The sequence below is a fragment of the Rhagoletis zephyria genome, unplaced genomic scaffold, assembly GCF_001687245.7.
Source record: "Rhagoletis zephyria isolate East Lansing unplaced genomic scaffold, Rhagoletis_zephyria_1.1 Rzeph_scaffold_01139, whole genome shotgun sequence".
Lineage (NCBI taxonomy): Eukaryota > Metazoa > Arthropoda > Insecta > Diptera > Tephritidae > Rhagoletis > Rhagoletis zephyria.
In genome coordinates this window covers 1-13096 of record NW_016158223.1, presented here as the reverse complement: position 1 = coordinate 13096, position 13096 = coordinate 1, and the positions used below count along the sequence as shown (strand labels likewise).

Below are 13096 nucleotides of genomic sequence, written 5' to 3'. Positions count from 1 at the left end.
GGCTTTTTACTTTTTTAGCCAGAATTGCCCTGTAAGAGTGCGGGTTTTGGGATAAGACTACAAAGATTGTTATACTTTTGTTGGCATGATAACTCACAGCCCTCTTAATTTCACTGAGGTGATAGCGAAGGGAGCAGTGTCCCGTCTATTACCCAGTGTTATCAAAAGCCCCTGGTATATTTTTCGACCCCACAGCTTTCTCAAATTTCGAAAAGAGGCTATGAATAGCAGTCTCCGTGCATCTGCCTGGTTGATAGGAAAACTGGTTATTGTTCAGAGGCCGTTTCCTTAGGCTGACTTCTCTGATATACTGATCCAGTATTTTCTTCGTACCCTTTTAGGATAAAGGAACTGATGCTAATTGGTCGGTAAGATGACGGTACTCGTTCCGGTTTACCCATTTTGGGTAGAAACACGACCTTAACCTCAGACCATCTGCTGGGGATGTAACCCAGCAAGAGCGAAGCTCTATAGAGTTTTGAGAGGACGGGAGATATGTTGATAAAGCCCATTTACGTACTACTTTGGCGTAAAAGTTCTTCCGCCACCATTCAAGCCTAACCTAACCAAACCTAGAAGTACGTAGAAATATTTTAATATACTAAAAATTATAAAATTATGTATTGTACTTTCCACAACTCATGGTCATTCGCAAGCATTTAATTTGTTTGCTATTTGGCAACCCTTGCTGTCAGATAAGTAGATAAGAAAGTTATCACAGGTGCCAAAGCTTTACTGAGAGCGACAAGTATCAGTGCGCTTTTTCTCGCTCTCTCTTTCATGAGAAAAAGCAAAATTTTCCAAACCAAAATTGATTACAGCGCAATCAGTGCTAATTTATATGGATACGAGCGCGGACGAAACAAATAAAAGACGGTGGTCGGTACACAGTGCTCCATAGGCTACATGTTGAAAAACAAAGCGTTAGCGAAAAAAGGAAACTAAATACTATTTCTTAATAAATAGTAGAGTCAAAAAAGGAACAACTTTAAAAGGATTAGAGTAAAAGGGAAATAGGTGAAAAACATTAAAAATACAGCAAAATATTTGTAGAGAGATTTGGTCACAGCACGCGGCATTATTGAAGGTAAAAGCAATTGATAAAGCGGAAGAATAACAAAAAATAAGCACAAATTAAAGCAAATGAGTGGCATAATAAAAAAGTGTGTGAATATACATATTTACATACTAGTACATACGAAAAGTAGTGAAGCGAAAAAGAGAGCTAATAAAGCAGAAAGCAACCAATTAAATGAATAAAAATGTGTGTGTATTCGGAAGGGTTGAGCAAAAAATAAATAAAAACAACTAAATGAAAGGGGCTTGTCAATGTGACGGTTGATGTATAAAACAGCGGAAGAGCGACTGCTATTGCTTTTTTAGCAAAAAAAAAAAAAAAACAAAAACAAAAAACCTAAAATAAAACATAGCATATGGATACCAGAAAATTAAATTGGAAGAAAATTTAATTTTAAAGCGCGTAAATCCAGCTAAAGCACGCTTTAAGGCGAAACAGCTGATTTTTGTTGCGCTTGAAAACAACAACTAACAGGGAAATCTAGCAAAATTCCTTGTCCTCGAAATGGAAAGTGAAAAGTCAGTAAAAGTGAACGCTGCGGGAATACCACATACACACATATGTATGTATGTATATACATACAATATGCGACGCCAGACGCTACAACTTAAATTTTATAGATCTCTGCAAAGTGTGTCCTTGTGCCTTGCGCCTTGCGGTGGGGGTGGCGCACTGATGAATGTGGTGGCGGTGTCGGTAATGTTGAAGAGCCGTGGCGTTGTTTTCAATTGCAATGCTTGTTTTTGTTTGCGATTTCCTCTCCATTTCACAGCGGGTGGACATGCTTATACATAACATATATGTATGTATGCATATGAATGCATGCATGTACATGTGTATGTATGAATATAGCATTCGTATGTAAATTCAGTAGCAATGCGCTTGTAGCTACAACAAAGACAATGAGTGAGAAAAAAACTTTTTAAATGGGCATATGACAAATGCAGTCAAACATAGATATGTTTGTAAGCAAAATGCTTTCATATATTCATACATATGTAGATAAGTATATACATTAGGGCGGAATAATTTGTTCGGAGCAAAAGAAAGCGTATAGCAAATTCAAATTCTACGATTAATTCTAAGTAAAAATGGCGAACAAACTATATACAAAAACTGAAGTGAAATTTATATTTCCAGTTCGCCAGAGAAACGAAAAATTCATATAAAATGACGCACAATAAATGGAAAGGAATTTACTTCTATCAAAATTTCTTAAATCAGTTTGCAGCTATGAAGAAAGATTTTTATTTCTTTAAGAAAATTTACAGCATAAGCAAAGTGCTCCTTCACGCAACAGAAATAACGTAAAATAAGTATTTATTGGGATATTTCTTGAGAGCTGGATTCTAAGCTTAACACCAAAAAAAAAAAAATTGTACGAAATAAAGAAGTTTCTTAACTATGAAGAAAACGCAAAATTTTGTAAGTGAAAAATTAATTTCGTTTAGAAAAAATTATAATACACTGATTTTTTTTTTTAATTATGACAGTCAAACGTCATTTTTGGTTTATAGTTTATTCACCATTTTTACTTAGATTCGAACGTAGAATTAGTATATGCTACATACTTTTTTCGAAATTAGGTTACTCCGCCCTAATGTACATAGATACCTATAAAAATTTTAAATAGTACACATGTGCGTTTTTTCAAAAGTATATTAGTTGTGATACTCAAGAGTAAAGTTGCACATCAAGCTAAGTGCATTTTTTGCTCACAGCGCGCTTAACTTAGAAGCGATATTACGAAAAAAAGTTAACAACGAATCAAAAATAAATAAATGATAAAAAAAATGTATATTCCGGGTGCTGGTGGCGATATGCGTCAATACACACATACATTTAGATTGTACCAGATAAAAAAAGGAAACACATTTTTTTGCTACACGTAAGGGTCGTCTTTTTAAATTTTTTGTAACATCTTCGGCATTTATAGTCGATAAAGTATGATACATCGATGAACTTGTCTCGAAGACAATTTTTTTTTGTGCCAAAGTCTACCTTCTGAGACACTTAGCACACCAGCAAGACGGTTGGAACTTGATCAATTAGTTAGCGTTTTGGATGAGAGTTGCCAGACTGTTGGGTGGTGAGCTCGGAATTGTGGGGACAGACGACTCGCAGGTCTGACAGGAAGGACACTCTACAGTGGGGTGTTCTCTCTGCGATCCTATGGGTAGTGAAAGTGAACCAACTGCTACTGCGGATGGATACGGATGGATATGGGGTTGTCGGATATCACACAGGGAGAATTTCATCAAACTTTTTGTGATCTTATAGATGTCGCTGCCAAGTTACTTGGAATAATTCTTAACAGCAAACTGCTCTGGAATAACAACAGAATATAACGCATCAGAAAAGCCGCTACAGCCCACTTCACATGTAAAAAGTAGATCGGTGTATCGTGGGGCTTATTACCAAAGATAAGGAAAGGAACTCTATACTGCCATTGTTAGCCCGATTCTGCTCTACGAAGCCCTAGTATGGTGGCCTACTCTTAGTAAGACAAAATCACTGAAGCTATTTCAGAGGAAACAAAGGAATGCGGAGCTGTGCATAAGTGGAGCTCTTTGCTGAACACATCCAGTTCCAGAGCTACAGCCATGTTTAAGATTTATCGTTACTTCTCCATAATGAATAAACGCCACGGGGCGCTTACGCACACCGGATAAATTTGTGCCTTGCTCAGTGTCCTAAAATGCAAGCACTTCAGTACCCAATGGCAGTGTGTGGTGGACACATTTACCATTGCAATACAATTCCACATTGAACCATTGCTGGTTCTACCCGCATTTAGGTGGAAAGCAATAGACACCACGATACTCCCCGAAGGGGCCGTACCCATGAACAGACCGGGGCAATGCTCGCCGGCGAGCTGGCTTGACTCACGCACCACGACTTACACGACTACTTCACTCCACATTCATCTCCATTTCAACATGCATTGAAGTGTGCACCATCTTGCTCGCCTGAGCACCCTCCTCTAACCAGGAGAGGGGACTCCACTCGCTCAACTTTCGCAACGGCTCGAGTTGCTCAACTTGCACACCACATTTTCCACCGTTTTTCAACATGTTCCTTCATTTTCCATCATTTTTCTAGTCGTGCTTGTCTTTCCAGTGCCTGTCTTGCCCGTCTTGCATGCCTTGCTTGTGTCACTAGACTTGCTCGTCTCGCCGACGAACAAACTCCGGGGGCATCTGTTCTCCGAGGTACCAGTTTGAAGACTTTCGAAAGTCGTACACTTCTACCAGTTGAGCCTCCAACGACTCATTACTGATAGACTTTGACCGAGGTCCTCGGGACCCCCTACTAAGGATTACGTAGGTCAACAGTGGAATTCAGAGGTCAGAAACAGCTGGCTTAACAGTTGCATTGAGATCCAGCCCGAAGGATGTTTAGAACGTTCTTCTTAATTTATAACAGAAAGAAATCTTTATAGAAAACTAAGTGGCTAACAGCACCATCAGACGCATCCTAGACGCATTACCACCTGAAGTTAAAGCGCTGCCCACTGACTATTTCCGGACGAAGACCTGGGTTTACCACAAACCCCGCACGAAATTCCCAAGCTGCAGTGACTAGACTCAATGGAAGGTTCAGTTTTTGCAGGGCTTAACTGTCTTTACCAACGGGTTAATGGAATGTGGGATTTGTGCAGGGGTTTTCATTGAGCAATATACGCTAAAGTTATTCCTGCGTTTGCAATTAAGGAGGAAGTAAGGTACATAAAAGAGAAAGGACCCGCAAGAGCGCATGTGAACATCTTTTCTGTTAGATCTAAACTAGTTGATGACTGTAGGAGAGAGCTAGCCCATATTTTTGATCGATATAAAATTACTCTGATATGGGTCCCGGACATAGGGACATTAACGGAAACGAGGCAGCGAACGAACTAGCACTGAATGTGTCGCACCCGGTGGACATGGAGGCCTCGCTTAGGGAGATCAAAGGAAGTTTATCACCCAAAGGCCAAGCATAGGTGGAACCGTACAGGATCGTATACGATTATCGGACAAATCTGGGTGTCCTACGACCCACTTAAAACCAAAGAGAAATAGTAAAATAGGCAAAAGGCAAAAAGGAGAAAAAAACTTTTAGGAAAATTGTGTTTTTTTTTAATTCCACCCGTTGAAAACTCTCAAAAATTTAATAAGTCTAACAACAGAGAGGTCTATAATTTTTCTTTTCAAAACAATAGCAAAAGTGACGAATTTGCAATTAAATCGGGAAGTGACAAAATAAGGAAAGCACAGCATGCAAATTGGCTAGCATTATATCAATTTGAAATTAGTATACATATTTTTGCTGCAGAAAGTATCCTTGTAGCTGTGATTTCTTCATCCTCAAATGCAATTCATTCCAGGCCACGAAGCAAATTGGTGTGAATAATTTAATTCAAAGCACCAGAATGCATTTTCATTCTGCTTGATTTCATACAGACGCACAATCGTGGACAAATACTCATATGTACGTAAGTATGTATGCACATATGCATGCAAAGAAATATATGTATTTACATATATGTATATATGTATGCGTCTCTGTTGTATGGGTTTTGTGTTTATATGGAATTAACTGACACAAGGCAAGGATATGAAGTTAACCGTAAAAGCCAGTTTTAATGAGATGGGTAGGATGGTGACGTTTAAAAGCATCAATGTTGGTTGCTGACAGGATGTATGTCTGTGTCCGTACATATGACACACTTTTTTAAAAGTGCATTAAGTCAAAAATGTGTAAGTTTTTATATTGTACTAAGTATGGACACCGGTCTTTTTTAACTCCTGGATATCCCGGGATTAGTCGATTCGAATTTCGGGATCGCTGAAAACCAGTGTTTTAATGGCCAATCAAAATTTTCAAAGTTTTATCACAAATATCCTCATTTCAAGAGCAAAAGAGTATTATTTGTAACATTGGTCGTGCAACGCGGTTTTGATAACCGATGCTTGAAGTGCTAAAAAATTTCGTGGATTTTTCATTATTTTTTTGCTGATGGTGACTAAATTTGAATGAGCTATAAAACCGCATACTCGTATTTTTTGTAAAGATTCCGATTAAAAAGTTTGAAATTTTAATACAAAATTTGCTAAATTTTCCTCAATTTTCTCCAAAGTTTTAAATTTCGATTTACATGGTTTTTGTTATAGAATGAGCTATATATTTATAAAAATTCAGGAAAAAAAATACCATGAAATTGATTTTGAATATTGCAAAAAAAAATCAAGGAAAAATATTTACGTCGATATATGAATTTGTTTTTGCAGGACAAAAACTTTTTTATAAATTACTGAGGGTATATGTTTGTAAAATTTTGTGTCAGTTTTTTTTTTGGTTTTTTTGTTGATTGAAAATACGTATTTATTGCTAAAACTAGCAAATATTCGGTATGCTTCGCTGCGCCTTAAATGTATTTTTGTGGTTTTACTCCCTCCCAAATCTGTTATGGTCTCATCCATAAAAAATAAAATAGATTCAAGGAGCTTTATGAAGTGAGATTTTCAATAAAATTTTCGATTTGTGAAGCATTATATATATTTTATAAATGTAGTTGTTAGTTACCTAGCACATACAACGCCGGACAAAAGTATTGGCACAGAATTTTTCGCAATGTATGTAAAGTTTTTGATTTCAATCCTTTTTCGCAAATTTTTTATAAAAATATTGTTCCTAATATAACAAAAAACATCAAACTAAAATCTCTAAACTGTGTGGAAAACTCAGAAAAAGTAAAAATAAATTTACGTTCTAATTTGCAACTTTCAAATAAGACTTTTAGAAAAATTCAAAGTATGTATAGAAATCGAACATCCAATTTGTTTTGTAATTTAAAAAATCTGCCAACTTTGCAAATGCTACAGTATTAGCTAATAGTTTTACATATTGTGAGGGGGGATAATAAAACAAAAAGGTGCTTCGAAGCACGCGGTGATCTAAATCAAAGATATATCAAATACTTCCGCTTGATACCTTTATTGTAATATTTAGCTTATCTTATCGTTTTAACTGAATTAAAATTTTCAAATATGTGGCAACCCGTTTCGAAAATATTTTCAATACTAAAAATTTCTAAAACCTCTTTAGTTTGATACCTGCATTGTAATTTTTCCTTTATTTTATAAATATAAATGAATAAAATATATTCGGAAGTAAACTTTCGTAAATCGCTTTAATTCGATACCCACATTGCGATATTTAATGTATCTTATCAAATAAATTATTACTATAAATATTACTATTTTCACTATTTCAACTAAGTGAATTCTGTCGCCTTCTTATCATCTAGCTTTTATAATACAGCGACACTATCAATTAACTTCGCTGAAATCACTCAATTTTACAAATATCCAAACTAGGCATTTCTTTTCCATGCCACTTTATTACACCGTCAGTGACAAGCACTTAATCGTACTACCTGTCGTATACGTAACATTCGCAAATATTTATTTCTATACAAATATTTATTTAGATGTGTACATATTTACTCATTTTACAATCAAACAGCTAAATGCCAACATCAATCTCCCTATTTCCGATTCTACTCGCCGCCACTCATAGTGTCGATTATTAACTATGTACATATGTATATTCTCTGTATCCTTCGGAGTGGCCCTCAACAAGTTGATTGCTACTCTCAACCACCTGCTGTTCGCCACAACAAGTAACTAACCAACGAATCGAATGGCGTCAGTTAGTCAGTTGCTCGCGGTGAAATGCATGCCGCTTGTGACCGAGTTCTACTTCGCATGCCATTTATGAACACTGTAGCGACTTATGTACGAAGCATCTAACCGTCAACTAGCAGCAGCTTGCTCATCTTGGCAGCATTAAGAGCAGCATTTTTTTTTTGATATTCCAGTGCTTTCTTATCAGTAAAAAAAATACTTGTAATGAAAGAATAAAAATGATGGCCGTAATGGCACAGGTGTTGTTATTATTCTGGATTTGTTGTGCAAACTGTGGCATTGACAACTAATGGCTTATTTACAAAACACATTTTAATGTTGATTATACTGCAGTACATAATATTTAGAGGTATATTGCAGCACACTAAACTATTCTGAAGGACTTTGATTGTCGGTAACTTAAGGATAAGCACGCTATATAAAAAAAATTTGTCGACCATTTTTTTTTTTGCAAATAAACCATAATCTGAAAGCGGCTTTACAGCTTTTATACTCTCGTTTGCTTTGCAGGTATGCAGTTTTGTATCCCATTAAATTTCACTATAATAAAGTGCAAGTTTAAAGTAACGGGGACTTACCGTTGATTTTTGGATTTTTTTTTTTTTTGGACGATGTCAGTCATTCATACGAAGCATTTTCGACGATGTTTTTTATATGGTGAAAATGAGCAACACCTTGAACCAAAAAAAAAACTCCCAAAAATCAATGGTAATTCCGAGCTATTTTAAACTTGCACTAAAATTTAATGGGCGTACTCAAAATATTTCTAAAAAATCGAATTAAAAAGCTCGAAATTTTAACGTTAGTTTATTGATTTCTTTTTAAATTTTCCACAAAGATTGAAACTTGGATTTATATGGTTTTTGTTAAAATATAAACAATATTTTTATAAACAAATAAAAACTAAAATTAAATAATATTAAGATAAATGAAATCTTGGATCGCTATTTGGATCCGCAATTTGAATTTTGAAAACCTGACTTCAGAGAAGTTTTAATTTTACTAGTCTCTTTTCGAGAGCATATTTTCTCTAACTGCCCAAGACAGGTTTGTAATTAAGGGAATGTTTCCCAATAATACGAGAGGAATTATATTATGTAAAAACCACATTTTTAACTGTATTTTAACATGACAACAAAATAAGCGTTTTTATAAAAAACCAATCAGCGCGACGTGTAAGGAAACTTTTTTTTTTCAAAATAAAAACTAACAATAATAAATAAAAAATAACAATAATCTGGGGTAGCGTTTATGAATAACCAAAAAAAAAAAATTTTAAACCACTCTAATGTATATCGAGTCGAACTTTCTGATAGTACTTTTTGCCTATTTTCGTGTGAACGTAGAAATTTTCATTTTCAACTCTATAACCAGACTTTTGTATGCGCATAACAATATTAATGACTAGACAAGTAAACTAAAAATAAGTCAAAAGTCTAAGTTCGGGTGCAGCCGAACATTAAATACCCGGCGCAAGTGTTAAATATATAGTTTTTCACCTTTCTGAAAACTACCGTTGGATGGTAAGAAGAAAGGTTTTATCCCTATTCCTAACAATATCGATGGCATGATCAGAAGGGAACGGATTTTATGGAAATTGCCTTTTTTCGGCAAAAGAGACAGTACATATTCGATTAAAAATATCCACGATTTAGCTTTATCACAATTTATATTTACCTTTTTTGCCTATTGTACCTTTAAAAGGTGATTATAGTTAGGAGGAAGACCTTATTCCTGATAATATAAAAGTTTAAAACGTTCCTTATTTAAATTGGGCGCCACTTGTATCAACTCACGTCGAGCGCACGTTTAGTACATTCAAAGCTGTGTTAAAGCCTATTCTGTTACAAAAAAATCAAGTGTGAAGAAAATCGACGGATAAATAAAGAAGTAATAAGAAACGTTATATGAAAATGCACAACGAATTTTTGTATAAAAAATGAGCAGGAAAGAATGTTACTTAAACGCCATGTACACCTGAAAAAATATCGAATACTTATCCATAGAATAAAAAATTAACTCGATTTTCGGAATCAGCGAAAAATTCTAAATTGGAATTGGATATGTAGTGGCGTTCGTAGAACATTTTTCCTGTAAACCAGTGTTATTTTTAAGTTTCCGCCTTTTTTTAGTGCCCGCTTTTGCCTTTTTTGCTATTTCTAGTGCCTTTTGCTGCCTATTTCGTTATTTTATTTTGCCTTTTTTATAGGTTTTTAGATGCTGAAAATCCGTCCCTGATGATCAGTTATATTTAATGAGATAAACTTATATAGTTAGATGTGGGCGGTATCACGCCCACTTTTCAAAATTCTACAATTATGTTACTTATTTTGAAGCGATTGTTGTTAGTATCAATTTGGAGTAAATTAGCGTCCTTAAATTTCAAAATATTGAAATTTCAAGAATTTCTGAAATTTACGGTTATATGAAAAGTGGGAGTTATTTAGTCCGATTTCAATAATTTTCACCGTTGTGCTTTTATGTGGCAATCACAATAATCGTACCAAGTTTGGCAAAAATTGATCGAACGGTTACCGAGATATACAAACCTGGTAATAAGTGGGCGGTGCCACGCCTATTTTCCAAAATTTAATCATAAACCTGTTTTTGCTAAAGAGTTATTGCAAACATCAATTTTAAATAAATAAACTTCTGTAGGCACTGATTTATCGAAGATTTCGTATTTCTCTAAATTGCCGTTATATTGGATGTGGGCGTGGTTGTTGTCCGATTTTAAACAAATTTAGCCGTTTGGTGTTATCGGTGGAGCGGTTACCAAGATATACACATGTAATAAGTGGGCGTGGCTACGGCCATTTTCCAAAAATTTATAATATTCTTTTTTTCGTCTAAAGGTTATTGCAAATATCAATTTTGAGTAAATAATCTTCAGTAGTTACTAAAATATCGCAGTTTTCGTAATTCTGAAAACTACCGTTATATGGGAAGTGGGCGTGGTTACGATCCGATTTCGCCCATTTTCAATGCCGACCTACCCTGGGTAAAGGGCAATCTACTTACAAAATTTCGTTGAAATATCTCAATTTTTTGTTCGAGTTATCGTGTACACGGACAAACGGACGGACAGATAGACATGGCTTAATCGACTTCTCTTTTCATTATGATCCGTTATGTATACATTTTTCTATATCTATCTCGATTCTTTTTGCCTGTTACAAACAACCGTTGTGTGAACAAAGTTATGAACCCTGGGTGTAGTACTATCCCAAAAATAATTCAATTTGATATTTAAACTTTAGTAACTAAAAATTGTTACATGAGTATAAAATTATGGCCTTATTCATAAAAAATAAGGTAGCTTTATAAAAGGTTTATAAATTAAAAAATGTATGAAAACGCCAATTTATAAAGCTCTTTAAACCTGCTTTATTTTTTATGAATAAGGCCATTAACCTTCTTTCTCATCATTTCATTTCAGAAGCTGTTAGAAAGGAGCAAATGCTTTAGGTTATCCAATAATTTTGGCTTGAGTACGAAAAGAACAACAACTTAATTTATAAACAAAAATGGCACTGAATGCTGAGGATATTGTTGAAATCAAGAAGACCTGGGCCATTCCCGTCGCCACACCAACCGATTCCGGCGCAGCGATTCTCATCAGATTCTTCACAAAATATCCGTCCAATTTGGAAAAATTTCCATTCCGCGACATTCCAGTGACGGAATTACATGTGAGTACAGAAATTTTAAAAATTTCAATTAGCCAGTTTCACAAAGGAAATTAAGTGAAAACTTATATTAGATTAATATGAATTTGAACAAAGGGAAAGCATTCTCTTAAATTGCTGATGAAATTGCAATTTTCTTTTCTATGACGTTTTTGCTTAAAACAATATTTTGAAAATTTAAAAAAAAAATATTAGGGCCGAAATGAATAATGGAGAGTATACAGAGAAAGAGAATATATATTTTGAATAAACTTTAATGACATACATTTTGGAGGTGGAAATATATTTTCTATGATAAGAAAAGCTATAAATCTATATACATAAATTTTTCCAATAATTGAAATTAATCATTTTTCAAATAATAATTTCAAAGAAAAAATCTGGAACTTATTAAAACCTTATTAAAAATCCTAAATAAATTTAATGGTTTTTTCATAAATTACATATTTCATAATATTACAAAATAAGAAATAAAATGCTAAATTTGAAATCCATATTTTTCAAAAATTTTAGAGCAAAATTGAGTTTATTTAAAATAAAATTTTTTTCTATTAAAAAAAAAAATAATAAATATATTTCTATTTTATTATTAAACTTTAAATTTTTCTTTCGTTGAAGCTTACTAATTCATTTCGATTTTAATAAAATATAAATACAAATTTTAAATTAAATGAAAGTTTATCTTATGCATTTGGCTTTCATAAAAATTTTCAATTTGTATATAGACGTTTTTTTATAAAAAAAAATATAATTTGCAATGCTTATTTTTTCGGTTCACTTTTTTAGAACAGCGCACGCTTCCGCGCCCACTGTGGCCGTATTATCAAGACTTTTGATCAGTCAATCAGCCAACTGGAGGCAGAAGGTGGTCTGGAAAAGATACAAGAAATATGGGAAGGTTTGGCAAAATCACATGTGGAACGTCACAATATTGCCAAGCCTTCATACCTTGTAAGTGAAACAAAACTACAATATATGTAAGAGTTTGTGTAAAGAAAAAACTATTTAAATGTAGTTTACTTAATTCCTAAAATTAAAGGTTTATTAACCGTCTAAAAGTTTAAGGATTTTCGCAACAAAAAATTGAATTTAAAAAGCTAGAAATATTGCCAAGGCCTTTATACTTTTTTAGTAAAAAAAAATACAAACTATGAATGTACCACGTGAATTGAGCCATGCAAACTTTACCACACATAAAAAAAACATAGTTAAAATTTTGTAGATTAATAAATTTTCATTTTTCAATATAGCTTAAACTTCAACAAGAGCTATATAGAAGAAAGCTTCTAACTTTGTACAAAATTGACTAAAATTAAGTTGGCTATTAAATAGCCTAGCCAAAATTTTCCTAAAAATTTATTTAAAAAGACTGTACTTTTGATGAAAATTTTGTGAGTTTTTCTAAAATTTGTACAAAGTTACACATTTTTTTTTAATAGTTTTTCGTAACTTGTGACCTATATTTTAAAAATAAAATACATTTTTTAATAGTTTACAAAATTCTACCTCATTTTTTAAAGTGGTGGTGATATTTGCGTGGGCACATGTGTATAAGTTTGAATAAAGAACAAATATTTTAAGTTTTAAAATGTATTAATCAACTAAAAATTTAAAGATTTGTTCAACAAAAAATTAAATTG

At 33.7% G+C, this 13096-nt stretch overlaps 1 protein-coding gene across 1 annotated transcript; it reads left to right on the top strand.

Annotated features, from left to right (window-relative positions):
* Positions 1-849: 849 nt before the first annotated feature.
* Positions 850-12407, top strand: glob1 (globin 1; the record flags this gene model as incomplete). The annotated part of the gene is made up of 3 exons (XM_017616055.1): positions 850-1087; positions 11207-11459; positions 12243-12407. Coding segments are annotated over exons 2-3 (330 nt in total), but the record flags the coding sequence as incomplete, so codon positions are not given.
* Positions 12408-13096: the final 689 nt, after the last annotated feature.